This window comes from Oncorhynchus kisutch, linkage group LG23, assembly GCF_002021735.2.
Source record: "Oncorhynchus kisutch isolate 150728-3 linkage group LG23, Okis_V2, whole genome shotgun sequence".
NCBI classification, from domain to species: Eukaryota; Metazoa; Chordata; class Actinopteri; order Salmoniformes; family Salmonidae; genus Oncorhynchus; species Oncorhynchus kisutch.
The window spans coordinates 21,921,297-21,940,036 of NC_034196.2; the positions used below are offsets into that span (position 1 = coordinate 21,921,297).

General features: G+C 43.0%; 2 protein-coding genes across 3 annotated transcripts; one reads left to right on the forward strand and one right to left on the reverse strand.

Annotated features, from left to right (window-relative positions):
* Positions 1-209: 209 nt before the first annotated feature.
* On the forward strand, positions 210-5,847 carry c7b (complement component 7b). Its single transcript, XM_020457772.2, has 17 exons — positions 210-422; positions 508-569; positions 662-737; positions 849-990; positions 1,174-1,321; positions 1,530-1,668; positions 1,771-1,899; positions 2,002-2,245; positions 2,357-2,470; positions 2,690-2,856; positions 2,966-3,194; positions 3,377-3,548; positions 3,694-3,781; positions 3,900-4,032; positions 4,494-4,682; positions 4,819-4,915; positions 5,034-5,847. Exons 1-17 carry the CDS (start codon positions 417-419, stop codon positions 5,335-5,337), a joined length of 2,439 nt encoding a protein of 812 aa, XP_020313361.1. The 5' UTR covers positions 210-416; the 3' UTR covers positions 5,338-5,847.
* A 5,984-nt stretch (positions 5,848-11,831) lies between these two features.
* rgs7bpb (regulator of G protein signaling 7 binding protein b) lies at positions 11,832-17,442 on the reverse strand. Of its 2 annotated transcripts, none has more exons than XM_020458601.2 (6): positions 15,782-17,442; positions 15,110-15,237; positions 14,481-14,611; positions 13,040-13,184; positions 12,748-12,818; positions 11,832-12,647 (listed from the first exon to the last, which is right to left on the reverse strand). In XM_020458601.2, the coding sequence occupies exons 1-6, from the start codon at positions 15,929-15,931 to the stop codon at positions 12,556-12,558; spliced, it is 717 nt and encodes a 238-aa protein (XP_020314190.1). In that variant the 5' UTR covers positions 15,932-17,442; the 3' UTR covers positions 11,832-12,555. The 2 variants fall into 2 exon arrangements, with proteins under 2 accessions (XP_020314190.1, XP_020314189.1); XM_020458600.2 differs by having other exon boundaries at positions 15,110-15,282.
* Positions 17,443-18,740: the final 1,298 nt, after the last annotated feature.

Genomic DNA, 18,740 nt, shown 5'->3' on the forward strand with positions numbered 1-18,740 from the left:
GATTGCGCAACTCCCTCCCAACTCAGAAACAAAGTTCAGGTGCTGTTTGAAGAAAAGCACATTTATTTCATGATTGTACATGCAGTATTACCTAATACCATCACAAAAACCTTGACACCACCAATAGTTTTGCTAGAAATGAATAAAAGCCCATGGCAAAATGGATAGAAATATACTGATTAGGTTTGTTGCTGGCACAGGGCTACAAGGCCCCCATTAATTACGCATCAAGCAAGGGAGGGGGAAATGGGTCCTTATTGTTGTCTGGCTGGGGGAAAGAACATGAGTGTTTCTCCAGTGTGGAATGTCCTGAATTCTGGGTGCTGTTGAGTAAGCTCTCTCTTCACTGGCTATATGAGCTGGGCTCACTGTGCTGGGCCAGAGGAAAGGACCTGTCTGTCTCTGTGGTGTACATTATGAAGGTAAGGAGTTCTCACTTATCCTCTCAACATGAATGATGATTACTATAACTCAATCTGACCTTGTGAATGTCATTATTTCTCCTAGCTGAACTTGGATGTAACTCTGTCCTGTCTGACTCTGTTACTCTCCCTTCTCCCTCACATTCGGTATGTACTGAGAACCTGAATGTGACATTCATGGTTGACATTTACCATTCTACGTAAAAGCTGAACATGATTGTTTCCATCCGTCCACTTAGCTGTGAGCACCCTGTGAACTGCAGATGGGGACTTTATGGGGAATGGTCTGAATGCGATGGCTGCACAAAAACACAGGTACACACAGTCAATCACACACACACATACTTAATTGCATGGACTTCAAGAAAGGAAGGTATTTTTTAAAACTTGCATGTATTAATATTGATGTTTTCTGAATATTTACAGGTCCGCACACGGACTGTTGAGGAGTTTGCCCAGTATCAGGGCAGTCCATGCTCTGGGGAGGCTTCTCAGAGTCAAGAGTGTGTCCCCAAGAAAGGATGTCCCTTGGGCACAGGCTGTGGAGAAAGGTTCCGCTGTTCTGCAGGTACTTTTTAAAATCCACATGAAACCAGTAAAAATAAGTAATTTTGGCTATTTATGCACTTTGTACTGAATTAGTGTATTGTTTAGTATGTGTATTTTCATCTCATACAGGCGACCGATGTGTATGTATGTGCATATATGATTCATAAACAACAACAACATATGTACTGTATGTGTATCTTAGGACAGTGTGTGAGCCTCTCTCTGGTATGTAACGGAGACCAGGACTGTGAGGAGGGCGGGACAGACGAGAGACACTGTGATGCTGACAATAGCCACTATGTGTGTGACCTGGACAAGACTCCTCCCAACTCTGACCACACTGGCAAAGGGTAGGCAGGCCCCCCTCTACCACTAACATCATATGACATGTATAGTACAACACATCTTGCAAATTTGATGTGATGAGTTTTGCTTGTGTTTTTCTTAATGGTCACTTTGCATTGGCTATACTGTATTTCCCAACACGTTGATGTGATAATCCAGTGTTGAAGATGTGCAGATAGGTATCCGAGTTAAGGTTTGTATTGTCCCCTGTAGGTATGATGTGCTGACAGGGAAGTTCAGGTCTGGTGTCATTAACACACTAAGCTTCGGAGGGCAGTGCAGGAAGGTTTTCAGTGGAGACCACAAGACCTTCTACAGATTGCCTCAGAGTATCCTCAGGTACACCTTCCAGGTGAGCCATACTATACTACATGGGACTGCAGGTTTGGTTTAGTAACAGGTAGTAACTTACTGGTGAAGTAATACAACTACAATCTGTGAGATCTCTTCCTAGGTCGTGGTTGAGAATGACTTCAGCGATGAGGCCTATGAGAGCTCCTGGTCCTACATGAAGCACATCCAGGACAATGCCTTATGGGGACATGATCGCCGCACTTTTCACACAGAGCTCAACAAAGACAAGGTGACTCACTGAGACTATAGCTGGTTGATGACAATATAGCCCTGCGTGAGTATGTAAAGTATGATGGTTAGGTCTTATATGCGTGTCCCTCTCTTCTGCCAGTCTCACAGGCTGCTGATCATAAAGAATCAGGTGGAGCTAGCCCAGTTCCAGAACACCGTGCCCCAGTACGTCACTCTGGCTGAGGGCTTCTGGAAGGCGCTGTCCTCCCTCCCAACCACGTACAGTTACCCAGCCTACCGCTCCCTCCTGCAGACCTATGGCACCCACTACTTGTCAGAGGGGGCCCTGGGGGGCCAGTACCAGGCCCTGCTGGAGTTTGACAACGAGGCCCTCAAAGAGACCAGTGAGTAGGACCCCTTTCTCACCAGATAGAGACACATAACTGTTAAATATGGTATTCATTGCATTGAATACATTACACATTCTTTTTGATTTCCTCTTTCTCTGATTGAAGGCACAACAGATACAGAGTACCAACGGTGTGTTACGAAGAAGAAGCGCCGCTTGTTCAGGAAAAAGGTCAAAACCACATGTGAAAAACTGGTGGACTCTCTCAAGACCTCTAAAGGTAGGTCTACAAGTTTCTATGTCACCCTTAGTAAACCCTATATACACGGTGTGCACCACGAGTGCTACAATGAATCAAAAACAACACAGTATTAGAAAATATCAACTCGTCTGAATTGTTAAGAATTGAAAGGTACTGAATTGAATAGGTCTGAAGTGACAATAACAGATGCATTGTACTGTATGTAATCACCTCTGTCAACCATGATCCTGTCTGCAGAGTATAACAACAACAAGCTGCCTATTAAGACCAATGTCATCGGTGGAGACCCATCCTTCATAGCTGGCCTGAGTGTCCTGGACCTGGAGAACCCTGAGGCCAATGGACAAATGTATGACCAGTGGGCCCGCTCTGTCAAGGACTTCCCTCAGGTCATCAACATGAAGGTAGCATAATCACATATATCTCATATAACTATAAACTTTTTAGTCAATTTCTATCATATTTTTTGGGATGCCGTCATGTTATACTGTATCAAGTCCATCCATATTGTAGCTGCGGCCTCTGTATGAGCTGGTGAAGGAGGTGCAGTGTGCCGGGCTGAGGAAGCTCCATCTGAAGAGAGCTACAGAGGAGTACCTGGCAGAGGAGCATCCCTGCCACTGCCGGCCCTGCCACAACAACGGGCAGCCCCTGCTGACTGGCACAGAGTGTAAATGTGTCTGCAGGCCTGGTACCTCGGGCCCTGCCTGTGAAAGTGGCACTGTTATAGGGGAGCAGCCAGGTAAAACAACCTAAATTGCTCACTTCCTGTAATGACTTGTCCACTGACACTGTATTGTTCCTACAGGCCCCTTGCCTCTGACACTGAGCCAGCAAGATTTAAGATCAATGTATGATGTTGTTGTACATTTATCCATAATGATTGACTTATAAATGTGATATTTTGGCTTTGTCTTTTATAAGGGGTGATCCATGGGAGCTGGAGCTGCTGGTCGTCATGGGGATCTTGTTCTCAAAGTCAAATATCAAGGTCTAGGACCTGCACTAACCCTGCCCCCAGGCGAGGGGGCCTCGATTGTGTGGGGCTGCACACAGAACATTCTTCCTGTGAAGAGTCAGACCTACAACATTTACAGTGAGGAAACTTAACCTCTCACCAAATACGCTGTGAACAACAGCACACCTTAGCACAGTAGCTACAGTTACAATAACCTCAGTAGACTTGAAAAGTTGCCACATCTGCTTCAGAGTATGGGGGTTGACTGTGTGTTTGTCTGCAGGATGATGGAGCCTCAGTGTTTTGGTCTCTCTATAAGTACACCAAAGGCATGTAGAGCCCCGCCAGCCTTGAGGAATGGCTTTGTCCTGGTAATGGTCACCTTTCCATTCCTGTTATCTATTGCAGAATTCAATAACCTTCAAGGAAGTGTGTGTGAATTTGTCTACTGTATGTTGTGAAAAAGCATCAATGTGTATTTGCATCTAGAGCCCCAGAGATGTATACCTTGTAGGCAGTAAGATTGAGTACTCCTGCATAGAGGGCCACTACATCACTGGAGAAACTGTGGCTGAGTGCACTGACAACAACAGCTGGACCAGAGGACCATTGGAGTGCAAGAGTAGGTACTCAAAGGGTTAACTTTTTAAAACACTGACGTTGGATCTGACTCACTCAAACCACAGAGTTTCTAAACCCAGAGGCGCAACATCGCAAGACTTCCCGGGAACGCTTGCGAAGCAGACCAGGCTGGAGTTTGGGGTTTGAGAAGTCAATGAGAGAAGTGAACAATTCTTCTTTAGATGTAAATTTTCTCAAAATGTAAAGGCACAACCTAGATTTGAGACAAGGTTTTAAGTAGTTGAACATGTTATTACTCTGACTTCGCAAAAGTGACAAGCTGACCCGTTTTCATTTTCGTGCCGTTGATTTGGGAGACTGCACATGCACAGCTTCTATGCATGAGCTTAGCTAGCCAACGTCGCCATGACATTGCCAACAAGTTTGATTGGGGATTTCTATTGGAGAAGCAGTTTTAGCCTATCTTCATACTGTACTGTCTTTGCTCAAACTCTATTCTAGGTGCAACATGTGGTGTTCCGTCCCTTGAGAATGATGTCACAGGCACTCCTTGGAAAGTGATCTATCAAATTGGGGACAGTGTGTCCCTGTCCTGTCCTGTGGGGATGATGAGAGAGGGCATGGCAGAGATCGTCTGCAGCTCCAGTCTGCAGTGGTCTCCATCCCCAGACAGCATAAGGTGCAGAGAAGGTAAGAGATCCAGAGATGCAACTGCTACATGGGAATCTAGAAAGCAAATTCTTACCATCTTTGCTCTGAAATTAAACGAGAAGGCATCCCATTCCATTAAATATTAATGTTGATGTGTTTATTCTGTGTGTGCCAGTGCCAAAGGGCCCCACCCCTCCACTTGGCTTGAACTGCAAACTATGGGAAACACCAGGAAAGAGTCAGTGTGTGTGTAAGCTTCCATACCAATGCCAGTGAGTATTTTAACTAGTCTTTTCACATTTCTTGACTTTTGACAGGGTAATACAACTAAGTATATACAACCCTGGAAATAAACAAGATATTTGAATCGGATTATTTTTCTCTTTAAAGGCCTTCCCTGCAGTTATGTGCCACCCTCCACACAGACAGAACAAGTAAATTGGGCGTGTGTCAACTTGGAGCTCTGCAGTGTCTGGGGCGGAGCTTCAAGCTGGTGAAGGACAGTGATTGTGATTGGTCGGATCAGGGGCTCACTTCCTGCCAGGAGGAGTGCTTTGACACCTCTGTCCAGCTCTGTGTCAAACTACCAGACAGTGCTGTTGCTGTGACAATGTCAGAATGTGAGGTGGGGGCTCGGAGGTGCCAGGGGGAGCAGTTTGATGTAGTCAGCATCAAGGCCTGTTCTGCACTTTAAAACATGATTCTTAACCCATAATTGTAATGGTTTTTTTTTACTTATAAGAGAGTAGTCCCTTATATTCTAATAAAGTGTGCATCAAGGTAGAGCTATCCATTTTCTACTCTACATGGTAATGGAGAGAACTATGCCACTAAGCTTTTGACTTCAGACAACTTTTTTGGACTTCCTTTATTGGTACTTGGCCATAGAATCAATGAAGGAAAAACATTTCAACGTCTGTAAATGTCAATGTCACCTTGTCAACTTCCGTAAAATGTGTATTTTATCTTTCATCCAGCACCTAAAATGCACCTGATTTCAATGTCTGGATAGTACGTATTTTTGACGTCTGTATAAGATGTATTATAACCTTTCATTCAGTACCGGAAATGCACGTTATGTCAACGTCTGGAAAATGTCTGGAAAATGACTGGGATTGTTGTAAGATGTAAATAAAAGATCATTAGACAAAAAAGGTTACATTTTTGTTAATTTCAAATAAACGCTACGTTGTGACACAATAGAGTTGATTGCATTAAGTGACATTTTTTAACAACAAGTTAACAACAATCTCAATTTTAGCAAATTAAGTTGAACCAAGCTACAACTGAAACGGGACAAAACGTGCTCCTTCTGAATGTTAGTCTTTACAGTTAAATGTAGTGTGTACTCTATGGTATTATGGACAAGGAGAGAGTGATAGAATATGGGAAGAGGATAGGTACAGCAGGACCTGATTATGTGGACTATTCACACAGGCCTTCATTGAGAATCTCAAACACCATCTTTCTACACTTGATGGCAGCCATGGAGCACAGGGCCATACTCCTCTTGCTCTGGTTCTTCAGCAGCTTCACACAGAACATGTGTTCTCTCTCAGGACAGTCCTGGGGAACTTCACACAGACATTGTTTGGACTCTGGGTGCACAAAGTCAAAGGGTAAGAGCAACATGTACATGGAATGATTTTGCTATGTTGAAATTCTATCAACAAATTTAACTAGTTAAAACTATTTTCAGATAAGGTTATTTCAGCTGAACATGGTCAAGTGATATCTGACTCATAAAGGGAATGTGTGGCCAGTCAGAGTTGCCGGTGCAGCTCTTACACTCGTAACAGATGTCAGAGTTGCAGGGCTCCTGGACTGAGCTCTTGGCAGACATGGTGGCACTGAACTTGGCCCAGTCCAGGCTGACCACATCCTTGTCACATGGACCCACATTCATGGAGAAGAGCTGGTCACCATGGCAACAACCCAGGTGGAAACCACAATAGGACATCATCATACCACTGCCAACTTCAACATTGAAGATGCATAACTCGTTTTTGTATGGGCTGCAATACACACAACACACACAAAGGTGGAGCACACACAGATATGGAAACCATAGATCAATCCAAGTAGAGCTAACATTAAAAGGCACTTAACAACCCATTAATATTACATTATTCATGACTTAATGAAGATTGATAAATGAAAGTACTCACATAAAAGTCTCTCATGCCACGCAAATACATTTGGAACTATCATGCCTCTCTCCACCCCCACATTGAGTGTTAGAAACAAACAACTTATCTGGACAGACACACAGACAGAACAAAAATCAAATTACGACATTATGTAATTGAATCCTATTGTCAATCATGTGATCTTCACTTAATTGTCGATAAACTATATGATGACTTAAAAAGGACACCAACATCCTCTAATGTTTCTTCAAAGCCCTTTTGAGACAGTCTCCACCTATTTTGCAGTGCAGGTCATCAGGATGTGAAGGCTCCCAGGTTAGACTCTGCAACAGCTTTAGAAGCCCCGCCCTGACGGTGTCATGCCTTTGTCAGTGCAGTCGAGTCCCACAGAGTAGCCCACCTTGCACTACTTTAAAATAATTGAGATAAGAAAGCCTCTAAACATGCTTTCTTTTTTGCTTTATTGAGTAAGGCAGCTCCAAAATGCAGGAGTTTCAGCCTAGCTCAATGCTTTCTGTGGTGGTGGGGCAGGCAGTGGAAAATACGAAGCGTAGGGGTTGATAATGTTCACTAGTTGCGCCATGATTGGCTCAGTGTTCTGTCACTCATGGGGACACTACGTCACTGCCAAATCTAAGTGTAGAGCTCGAGAATTCAAGCCCCTTGGGTGCTGCCATAGAGTTACATTAGAAGTGCCCATCCAAGAAGGCTCAAGGTCATTGGCAACAGATAAAATTAAGTCAAATCCCGTTATATCTACAGTATCTTTAATTGGACTGATCATGTCAACATCATACTTTCAAAATCTTAGCTAGCAAGCTAGCTGTCATCATCATGAATCAAGTCAACAATCTACTGGCAAATCCTATTTAATCCTTGTCATATGAAGAGAAATAATGAAGAGAAATGACAGATAAAACGTATCGGTGCTCATCGGACATTGGACATAAACATTACACAACAAGTTGGAAATCTCAAATTCAACAATGTGGTTTGGAAGGAATCAGTGGCTAACTGCAATTCAGTGGAGTGGGTGTGTTATCCCAATTATCGTTTTAAGGTTCTCTTTTAATATTTTAAAATGATAAACATTCAACTTTGGTCATGCTGTAAATCCAGCATGATTTCTGCCGCAATCAAAACAACCGATTTTGCAGGTTTTCCCACTTACAATGCATGTAGAGGTCTGTAATTTTTTATCATAGGTACACTTCAACTGTGAGAGACAGAATCTAAAACAAAAATCCAGAAAATCACATTGTAGTAATTAAATTGCATTTTATTGCATGACATAAGTATTTGATCACCTACCAACCAGTAAGAATTCCGTCTCTCACAGACCTGCTAGTTTTTCTTTAAGAAGCCCTCCTGTTTTCCACTCATTACCTGTGTTAACTGCACCTGTTTGAACTCATTACATGTATAAAAGACACCTGTCTACACACTCAATCAAACAGACTCCAACCTCTCCACAATGGCCAAGACCAGAGAGCTGTGTAAGGACATCAGGGATAACATTTTAGACCTGCACAAGGCTGGGATGGGCTACAGGACAATAGACAAGCAGCTTGGTGAGAAGGCTGTTGGCACAATTATTAGAAAATGGAAGAAGTTCAAGATGACGGTCAATCACCCTTGGTCACATCATTCTTTGGGGATGATTTTTTGCAAAGGGGACAGGACGACTGCACCGTATTGATGGGAGGATGGATGGGACCATGTATCGCGAGATCTTGGCCAACAACCTCCTTCCCTCAGTAAGAGCATTGAAGATGGGTCGTGGCTGGGTCTTCCAGCATGACCACGACCCGAAACACACAGCCAGGGCAACTAAGGAGTGGCTCCGTAAGAAGCATCTCAAGGTCCTGGAGTGGCCTAGCCAGTCTCCAGACCTGAACCCAATAGAAAATCTTTGGAGGGAGCTGAAAGTCTGTATTGCCCAGCAACAGCCCCGAAACCTGAAGGATCTGGAGAAGGTCTATGTATGGAGGAGTGTGCCACAATCCCTGCTGCAGTGTGTGCAAACCTGGTCAAGAACTACAGGAAACGTATGATCTCTGTAATTGCAAACAAAGGTTTCTGTACCAAATATTAAGTTCTGCTTTTCTGATGTATCAAATACTTATGTCATGCAATAAAATGCATATTAATTACTTAAAAATCATACAATGTGATTTTCTGGATTTTGTTTTAGATTCCGTCTCTCACAGTTGAATTGTACCTATGATAAAAAATGACAGACCTCTACATGCTTTGTAAGTAGGAAAACCTGCAAAATCGGCAGTGTTTCAAATACTTGTTCTCCCCACTGTATACTGTAGCTAAGAAAGTAATACTAAATGTATGTTGGAATGGAATTCCAGTTGGAATGATGGCGCCGGAGGGTAGGGCTGCCGTCGGCTCTTAACCAACCATGCTATTTTGTTTGTTTTTTCGCGTTGTTCGTAACTTGTTTTGTACATAATGTTGCTGCTACAGTCTCTTATGACCGAAAAGAGCTTCTGGACATCAGAACTGGGATTACTCACCTCAAATTGGATGAGGAGTTCTTCTTCAATGAGTAATACACAATGTATATACTACGGACACCCGACCAGGCCCAGATCCCTGTGATTCGCTGGAAAAGGAAACACACCACCGTTAAAAGTTTGGTGTCACTTAGAAATGTCCTTGTTTTTGAAAGAATAGTATATTATTTGTCCATTAAAATAACATCAAATTGATCAGAAATACATTAACGTTGTAAATGACTGTTGTAGCTGGAAATGGCAGGAATATCTACATCGTCGTACAGAGTCCATTATCAGTAACCATCACTCCTGTGTTCCAATGGCACGTTGTGTTAGCTAATCCAAGTTTATCATTTTAAAAGGCTATCATTAGAAAACCCTTTTGCAATAATGTCAGCACAGCTTAAAACTGTTTGTCTGATTAAAGAAGCAATACAACTGGCCTTCTTTAGACTAGTTGAGTATCTGGAGCATCAGTATTTACAGGCTCAAAATGGCCAGAAACTAAGGCCTTTCTTCTGAAATTCGTCAGTATATTCTTGTTCTGAGAAATGAAGGCTATTGCATGAGAAAAATTGCCAAGAAACTGAAGATCTTGTACAGCGCTGTGTACCACTCCCTTCACAGAACAGAGCAAACTGGCTCGAACCAGAATAGAAAGAGGAGAGGAAGTGTCTAGTTTAAGAAACAGACTGAACTGGCAGCATCATTAAATAGTACTCCCAAAGCTCCGGGATGAGCAGACATTCCATCCTAAAACAATATTTTTTAAATTGCAGGCCCCTGAACCATAATCTTGATCTCATCTTAGTACTTCTTGAATATATCATATTCTTTATAACTGCTTTGTACTTTTTAATGCAGATATTTTATCACACCGAGATGCTGGCCTTCTAGATCCTCTGTCCAGTGTCTGTGTTCTTTTGCCCATCATAATCTTTTCTTTTTATTGGCCAGTCTGAAATATGTATTTTTCTTTGCAACTCTGCCTGGAAGTCCAGCATCCCGGAGTCGCATCTTCACTGTTGACGTTTAGACTGGTGTTTTGCTGGTACTATTTAATGAAGCTGCCAGTTGAGGACTTGTGAGGCGTCTGTTTTTCAACCTAGACACTCTAATGTACTTGTCCTCTTGCTAAGTTGTGCACTGGGGCCTCCCATTCCTCTTTCTACAACATAGACAATGTCTACACTGTATTTCTGACCAATTTGATGTTATTTTAATGGACCAAAAAATTGCTTTTCTTTCAAAAACAAGGACATTTCTAAGTGACCCCAAACTTTTGAACGGCAATGTATGTCTATGGGTATGACTTCATATATCCCTCACAAATGATTGGTTATTTAACTTGTCTGTCAAAGAAGACACCCCCTTCCTGCATCAGCCACAAACCGAGTCTAATAGATAAGACAAAAAAAGACTGAAGACTGTAACACGGAACCCAAACCGGCTGTGCACGTGCACCATCATGCGCCATCGTGCATACATTAATTTTGTCCCCCCACACCAAACGCGATCACAACACGCAGATTAAAATATCAAAACAAACTCTGAACCAATTACATTAATTTGGGGACAGGTCGAAAAGCATTAAACATGTATGGAAATTTAGCTAGCTAGCTTGCACTTGCTAGCTAATTTGTCCTATTTAGATAGATTGCTGTTGCTAGCTAATTTGTCCTGGGATATAAACATTGAGTTGTTATTTGACCTGAAATGCACAAGGTCCTCTACTCCGACAATTAATCCACACATAAAACGGTCAACCGAATCATTTCTAGTCATCTCTCCTCCTTCCAGGCTATTTCTTCTCTTGACTTTATATTGCGATTGGCAACATTCAGAAATTAGGTGCATTACCGCCACTGACCTTGTTCGTCTTTCAGTCACCCACGTGGGTATAACCAATGAGATGGAACGTGGGTACCTACCAATGAGGAGATGGGAGAGGCAGGACTTGCAGCGCTATCTGCATCACAAATAGAACTGACTTCTATTTTAGCCCTTGGCAACGCAGACTCTCGTTGACGCGTGCGACCAGTGTAGGTGCAATAATTGAATAACATGGATTTCTAAATGTATTTTGCAACACTCGCGCACGCAACGTGAGCGGTGTAGTCAGCCTGTAAGCCATGACAACACAAAGTTCAAAGTTCCCAAGTCTTCCAAACCCTCCTTTCGCAACCTTCCATCCTGTCCCCTTACTGGAAGAAGTGTCTGGAAATTCCAGATTCCAGTAACATTCACCAGCTGTAAGTTGTCTCTACAACTCTGACCTCTGACACTCCCTTGAGTGTGGAAATAGGGGTCATGGGTGGAACACTGAGTTCCTGTCACGCTGATAAAATATAAAATAGTTTCATGTTGTGATTGATGAAGTTTATAGCTTTGCAAGTACCCACGACTACAAAGAATAGGTCCATTTGTCTCCTTCATGTGAAGTATACTTTAAGCGGACATCATGTGTGGGCTCTGAAACCAACAAGAAACAACCGATCAGAGCCTCTCTATAAACCAGACAAAAAGGATTATTTAAATACAAAAGGTTTATTCACATTATAAAATGGCCTATACATACTGTCAGCCGTACAACAATTTATAGCACAACATCTATACACTACACATCTACCACAGTACAAATAGCAATATTCATGCTGTACACTTTCGGCCAAGACATCAAAATAAATCAATGCAAATGATTTAGACATTCAATCTTTAGATAATCTATAGTTACATTATTCAAAGAAAGTTTCATACAAAACATTTACCACCATTTATATACTGTATTTACATGAAATGAGAAGTGTTTTTGATATGGAGCATTGCAAAGCCCTTGTGATGGAAAAAGTAAGTTGGAGACAGATTTCCTTTTCATGGAAGACTGCAAAAGAAGCATCGCACAGTGAAGAAATATAATGACATTCTGAGGAAGATGTCTGAAGGCAAAGATTAGGCAAAGCTGTCTACCAACATAATGCATCTCTCATGGCATCAGTTTGGCACATCTGTTTGTGCTCGTCTATAGACCTAAGGGTCCTCCTTTTCTACAAAGGGAGACAGCTTGAATAATATAATAGCAAAATATGCATGTTTGTAACATTATATTTGAATAGCTTTTTCTACATATAATCATATTACAAAATAAAGACAGACTGATCAGAAAGTTCCTTCCCCAAATGGCAGTAATAACATGTAAGGTGTTGTGTAGGGTTGGTGTGCTGCCCTTGCTGCTGCCTGCAGGACCCGACTGACTCAGCCAGACACCAGGCAGCAGAACCCAGAGAAGCGCCTCTTCCTCTGCCTGACTAGCGGGTATTGAGTGAGATTCAGCAGACTGCTGTCATCTAGACAACACAGACAGAGGAACCTGAGTACAGTGCAGTGCCTTCCATCTTGTGTATCTTTCATGATTTAACACACTCTTACAGGACAAATGCTACTTACCTTGGTTTTTTAGTGGTAAAGGCATGGTCTCCCTAAGTTTGCTGAGTAGGTTTCTCATCTCTCGCATGTCCCTGAGGAGACAGGGTGAATCATGGGTAAATCCATTTACCACCTCTACATGGTCACAGAGGAAGCCTACACACAAACTGAAACATGAACGTCTACTATAACTTGTAATGTCCAAGCTGTTGATAATCCTATTCATGTATGGCTTAAACAGTACTCTGTGGCCTGAGCTTTCTGTTGACCATGAGAGACCATGAGTATGTAAGCATATTGCATTACACTATACCTCTCTATGTTTTCAATATCGGTGCACACCAGCCAGGACTCGTGTTGGTAGTCCACAGGTGAGGAGGAGCGCTCCTCCAGGATGGGTACATCAGAACTCTCATCCATCTTGAAGTCCAGCCTGGGCTCCGGGTATGAATCCTTTCCTGGGATATGATCAACATATAATACTGGGTAACCTGTGATGCCATGTATTTCATATTGTATGGCATATTTCAATGCCATACAACACTCCTTCCGTGGCTTCCAACTGCTCTTAAACACTAGTAAAAACTAAATGCATGCTTTTCAACCGTTCGCTGCTCGCACCCGCCCGCCCGACTAGCATCACCACCCTGGACGATTCCGACCTAGAATATGTGGACAACTATAAATACCTAGGTGTCTGGCTAGACTGTAAACTCTCCTTCCAGACTCATATTAAACATCTCCAATCAAAAATCCAATCTAGAATTGGCTTTCTATTTCGCAACAAAGCCTCCTTCACTCACGCCGCCAAACTTACCCTAGTAAAACTGACTATCCTACCGATCCTCGACTTTGGCGATGTCATCTAAAAAATTGCTCCCAATACTCTACTCAGCAAACTGGATGCAGTTTATCACAGTGCCATCCGTTTTGTTACCAAATCACCTTATACCACCCACCACTGCGACCTGTATGCTTCAGTCGGCTGGCCCTCGCTACATATTCGTTGCCAGACCCACTGGCTCCAGGTCATCTATAAGTCTATGCTAGGTAAAGCTCCGCCTTATCTAAGTTCACTGGTCATGATAACAATACCCACCCGTAGCACGTTCCAGCAGGTATATCTCACTGACCATCCCCAAAGCCAACACCTCATTTGGCCGCCTTTCCTTCCAGTTCTCTGCTGCCAGTGACTGGAACGAATTGCTGAAGTTTGAGACTTTTATTTCCCTCACCAACTTTAAACAACAACTATCTGAGTAGCTAAACGATCGCTGCAGCTGTACATAGTCCATCTGTAAATAGCCCACCCAATCTATCTACCTCATCCCCATACTGTTTTTTATTTGATTTACTTTTCTGCTCTTTTGCACAACCAGTATCTCTACCTGCACATAATCATCTGCTCATTTATCACTCCAGTGTTAATCTGCTAAATTGTAACTATTCGCTCCTATGGCCTATTTATTGCCTACCTCCTCATGCCTTTTGCACACACTGTATATAGACTTTCTTTTTTCTACTGTGTCATTGATTTGTTTATTGTGTTATTGGCTTGTTTATTGTTTACTCCATGTGTAACTCTGTGTTGTTGTCTGTGTCACACTGCTTTGCTTTATCTTGGCCAGGTCGTAGTTGCAAATGAGAACTTGTTCTCAACTAGCCTACCTGGTTAAATAAAGGTTAAATAAAAAATAAATACAAAATATTGTATCTACTATTCTGCCCTCTGCTGGTTGAGATTGGTATTTCACCTTTCCTGTGGAGCTGCAGTACCCCCAATAGACACATGGACTTGAGCATCTCCGTGATGAACATCTCTAGGCAGCACTGCAGCTGGATGAAGAGACGGCAGATCTCTGGGTGGATCTCCCCATCCTCTGGCCTACAACACATACACATACAGTAGGAGAATGGACAGTTTCAAATCTTATCACTGGCTCCTATTCTAGCCCTTCGTGAAACCCCCTGGCTCTAAAGCAGGGGTGGGCAACTTTGGTTAGGACCACAAAAAAATATGAACTCATCATGGGGGGGCCACAGTGGCTTAAGGGTCTGCATATCCACATCCATACCCACCCACACATGCAGTCGATAAGGCCCTAAGTAACATTTTGTTGGGTCAATTCAGGAAGTAGTCTACACTGAAATTCCAATAACAATTCTCTTTAATTGGTTTTAGTAAAATTGGAATTTGGTTTACTTTCTGAATTGAAATTGAATTGAACCCAACCCTGCTACTGTATTGAATCATCCTGTCGAATAGCAGGGCTTGGATTGACACACTAGCACCGTGGACAGCTCCAGTGACGACTAAAGATGTCAACAGATCACATTCATTAAATTGTAGCCTATCCGTATATCGTAGACGCAGATTCCTTACCCAGACCCAGATATCACGGTGAGGTTCTGATGGGCAGCTTGGGCCATAGCGCATCCTTTGGTCCTGGTACGGTGCAGCACGGCCCGTAAAGAGGGACAATCGGCAGAAATCTCCCCAATAGAGATGACCTGTTCTCGGTACAGCGCCACAAGAGTGTTGAATTCTTGGACAGTCTGAGAAGCAACATGTACACATAACCCCTTTCAGCAAGTCAATGCATAGCTCCATAGATTTTCAAGGGCCCAATATAGGCCTAAACTTTAATAACACTATTGCACTATAAAGACACACACATATATACATAGATATATACACACAACTACTAATTGTGGCACATTGGTGTAATATTGTAGTAGCTATCCTTGTGGCATGCCCTTCTGAGTGCAACATACATTATTTAGTCTATCGCACCTTAAAGCGTTAAGAAACCATTCAAGGACATTCTTAAATGAATTTCTCCATGGCTCCTGGACTCCCATCTAGGACTTAGTTGGCAGATAAATGTAGCTTGGTAAGAAAATGTCTCTGGATAATTACATTTAGAATATCTAGCGTTGCGCATTTTAATTTGTTGTGGGTAAAATATATACAGGATAGTGTCTGCTCTTATACTAGTACGGCAGAAAGGACTCCATTGCTTTTACCAATAATGCACGATAGATCATATCTCACCATCCTACAGTCGCCTACGGCCCGCTGGGCTTTCCGCGCGCTCTCGGTGCTCTCCCGGCGCTCGGGGTCCCTCTGCGGTGGTTTGCCGAGCTGGAAAATGTTCGCTGCGGATCTGGGGCGGTTAATGCGCCCGTTCGGTGCAGAACACATGCATACACAGTCACTGATAAAATCCCACGGCCAGCCTATCTATAATATTCGTATGTTCAGCTTGCAGGACGACAGCAAGTAGTGGACGGCTCGCAGCTTCTTCTCTGCATCTCTCTCCTCAGCGGCGAAGCGAGTCACCTTCACCCCAGCAGAAGGCCAACTGCGGCTGAACGGTCTTCTGTCGTGCTTTCACCTGAGAAGCGAATTCATGGGGAGCCTGAGCCAACCATTTGTCACTGCTCCGGCATCCCGTTAACTGTTGAGGCGTCGACGACTCCAAAGCAAGCGGGTCTGTCGCAGGAAAGTATTGAGAATAAACGCAAATATCTACAAATATTATTCGTATCTGGCATGAGCAACAGCACATTCAAAGACCAGCAGGAATATGAATGCTCAAAGTAAATCTCATCAATTTACGCACATCACAGCCTCCCTGACCGATGTGAGATACAGAATACAGACATACAGGCTACTGTTGGCTGCAAGCAAACCAATGTATTATTGTCACCACAATTGCAAACCAATGAAAACTGTACATTTGACACATAACTTACCAGAGACTTGGCAATTTGTTCTGTAAAATGTATATAAGATGTCTATCATTGGTAATACACTGAATGACACACTGGTAAGACAAAATATTACAATGAGTCCCTGCAACACACAAAACTGCAACAGTACTAAAATACACTATATATACAAAAGTATGTGGACACCCTTTCAAATCAGTGGATTCGGCTATTTCACACACACCTGTTGCTGACAGGTGTATAAAATCGGTGTATAAAATCTCCATAGACAAACATCGGCAGCAGAATGGCCTTACAGAAAGAGCTCAGGGTCTTTCAATGTAGCGCCTCATAGAGATGCCACCTTTCCAACAAGTAATTTTGTCCAATTTCTTCCCTGCTAGAGCTGCCCCGGTCAAGTGCTGTTATTGTGAAGTGGAAACGTCTAGGAGCAACAACGTCTCAGCCGTGAAGTGGTAGGCCACAGAAGCTCACAGAACGGGACCGCTGAGTGCTGAAGTGTGTAGTGTGTAAAAATCCTCTGTTCTGGGTTGCAACACTCACAACCGAGTTCCAAACTGCCTCTGGAAGCAACTCCAGCAGAAGAACTGTTCATGAAATGTGTTTCAATGGCTGAGCAGCTGCACACAAGCCTAAGATCACCATGTGCAATGCTAATCGTTGGCTGGAGTGGTATAAAGCTCTCCATCATTGGACTCTGGAGCAGTGGAAACTCGTTCTCCGGAGTAATGAATCACACTTTACTGGCAGTCCCTCTGACAAATCTGGGTTTGGCAGATGCCAGGAGAAAGCCCCAATGAATAGTGCCAACTGTAAAGTTTGGTGAAGCAATAATGGTCTGGGGCTGTTTTTCATGGTTTGGGCTAGGCAACTTAGTTCCAGTGAAGGGAAATCTTAACACTGCAGCATACAATGATATTCTAGACAATTCTGTGCATCCAACTTAATAAGTTCCTTTCCTGTTTCAGCACGACAATGCCCCAGTGCACAAACCGAGGCTCATACAGAAATGGTTTGTCAAGATAGGTGTGGAAGAACTTGACTGGCCTGCACAGAGAGCTGACCTCAACCCCTTAGAACACCATTGGGATGAATTGGAACGCCAACTGCGAGCTATGCCTAATTGCCCAACATTAGTGCCCGACCTCAGTAACGCCCTTGACCCAACAGCAATGTTCCAACATCTAGAGGAAAGCCTTCCCAGAAGAGTGGAAGCAGTTATAGCAGCAAGGGGCAACTCCATATTAATGCCCATGATTTTGCAATGAGATGTTTGACGAGCAGGTATCCACATACTTTTGGTCATGTAGTGCATATTGAATAAAAAGTTTATAGTTATATGAGATGTACATTATCAATCAAAAGTTTGGACACACCTACTCATTAAAGGGTTTTCCTTTATTTGTACTATTTTCTACATTGTAGAATTGTAGAATACTAGTGAAGACATCACAACTATGAAAGAACACATATGGAATCATGTAGTAACCAAAAAAGTGTTAAACAAATCTAAATATATTTAAAAGTAGCCACCCTTTGCCTTGATGACAGCTTTGCGCACTCTTGGCATTCTCTCAACCAGCTTCACCTGGAATGCTTTTCCAACAGTCTTCCCACATATGCTGAGCACTTGTTGGTTGCTTTTCCGTCACTCTGCAGTCCAACTCATCTCCACTGAGTTGAGTTTGGGTGTTTGTGGAGGCCAGATCATCTGATGCAGCACTCCATCACTCTCCTTATTGGTCAAATAGCCCTTACACAGCCTGGAGGTGTGTTGGGTCATTGTCCTGTTGAAAAATGTTAGTCCCACTAAGCGCAAACCAGATGGGACAGTGTATCGCTGCAGAATGCTGTGGTAGCCATGCTGGTTAAGTGTGCGTTGAATTCTAAATCAAATCAGACAGTGTCACCGGCAAAGCACACCCACACCACCTCCTCCATGCTTCACGGTGGGAAGTACACATGCGGAGGTAATCCGTTCACCTACTATGCGTCTCAAAAGGATACCATGGTTGGAACCAAAAATCTCACATTTGGACTCATCAGACCAAAGGACAGATTTCCACTGGTCTAATGTCCATTGGTTGTGTTTCTTGGTCCAAGCAAGTCTCTTCTTCTTCTTATTGGTGTCCTTTAGTAGTGGTTTCTTTTCTCATTCTCCTCTGACCAGTTGATGTTGAGATGTGTCTGTTACTTGAACTGTGTGAAACATTTATTTGGGCTGCAATTTCTGAGGTGCAGTTAACTCTAATGAACTTATCCTCTGCAGCAGAGGTAAC

Bases quoted from the DNA above. Each gene is read 5' to 3' on its own strand.
- c7b (XM_020457772.2), top strand. The intron at 1,322-1,529 runs GTAGGCAGGCCC...TGTCCCCTGTAG, and splicing joins TCTGACCACACTGGCAAAGG to GTATGATGTGCTGACAGGGA. The intron at 3,549-3,693 runs GTGAGGAAACTT...GTTTGTCTGCAG, and splicing joins TCAGACCTACAACATTTACA to GATGATGGAGCCTCAGTGTT.
- rgs7bpb (XM_020458600.2), bottom strand. From the start codon at position 15,931: ATGTGTTCTGCACCGAACGGGCGCATTAACCGCCCCAGATCCGCAGCG. The intron at 15,283-15,781 runs GTGAGATATGAT...GTTGCTTCTCAG, and splicing joins CCGTAGGCGACTGTAGGATG to ACTGTCCAAGAATTCAACAC. The intron at 14,612-15,109 runs GTAAGGAATCTG...TATGTGTTGTAG, and splicing joins ACCGTGATATCTGGGTCTGG to GCCAGAGGATGGGGAGATCC.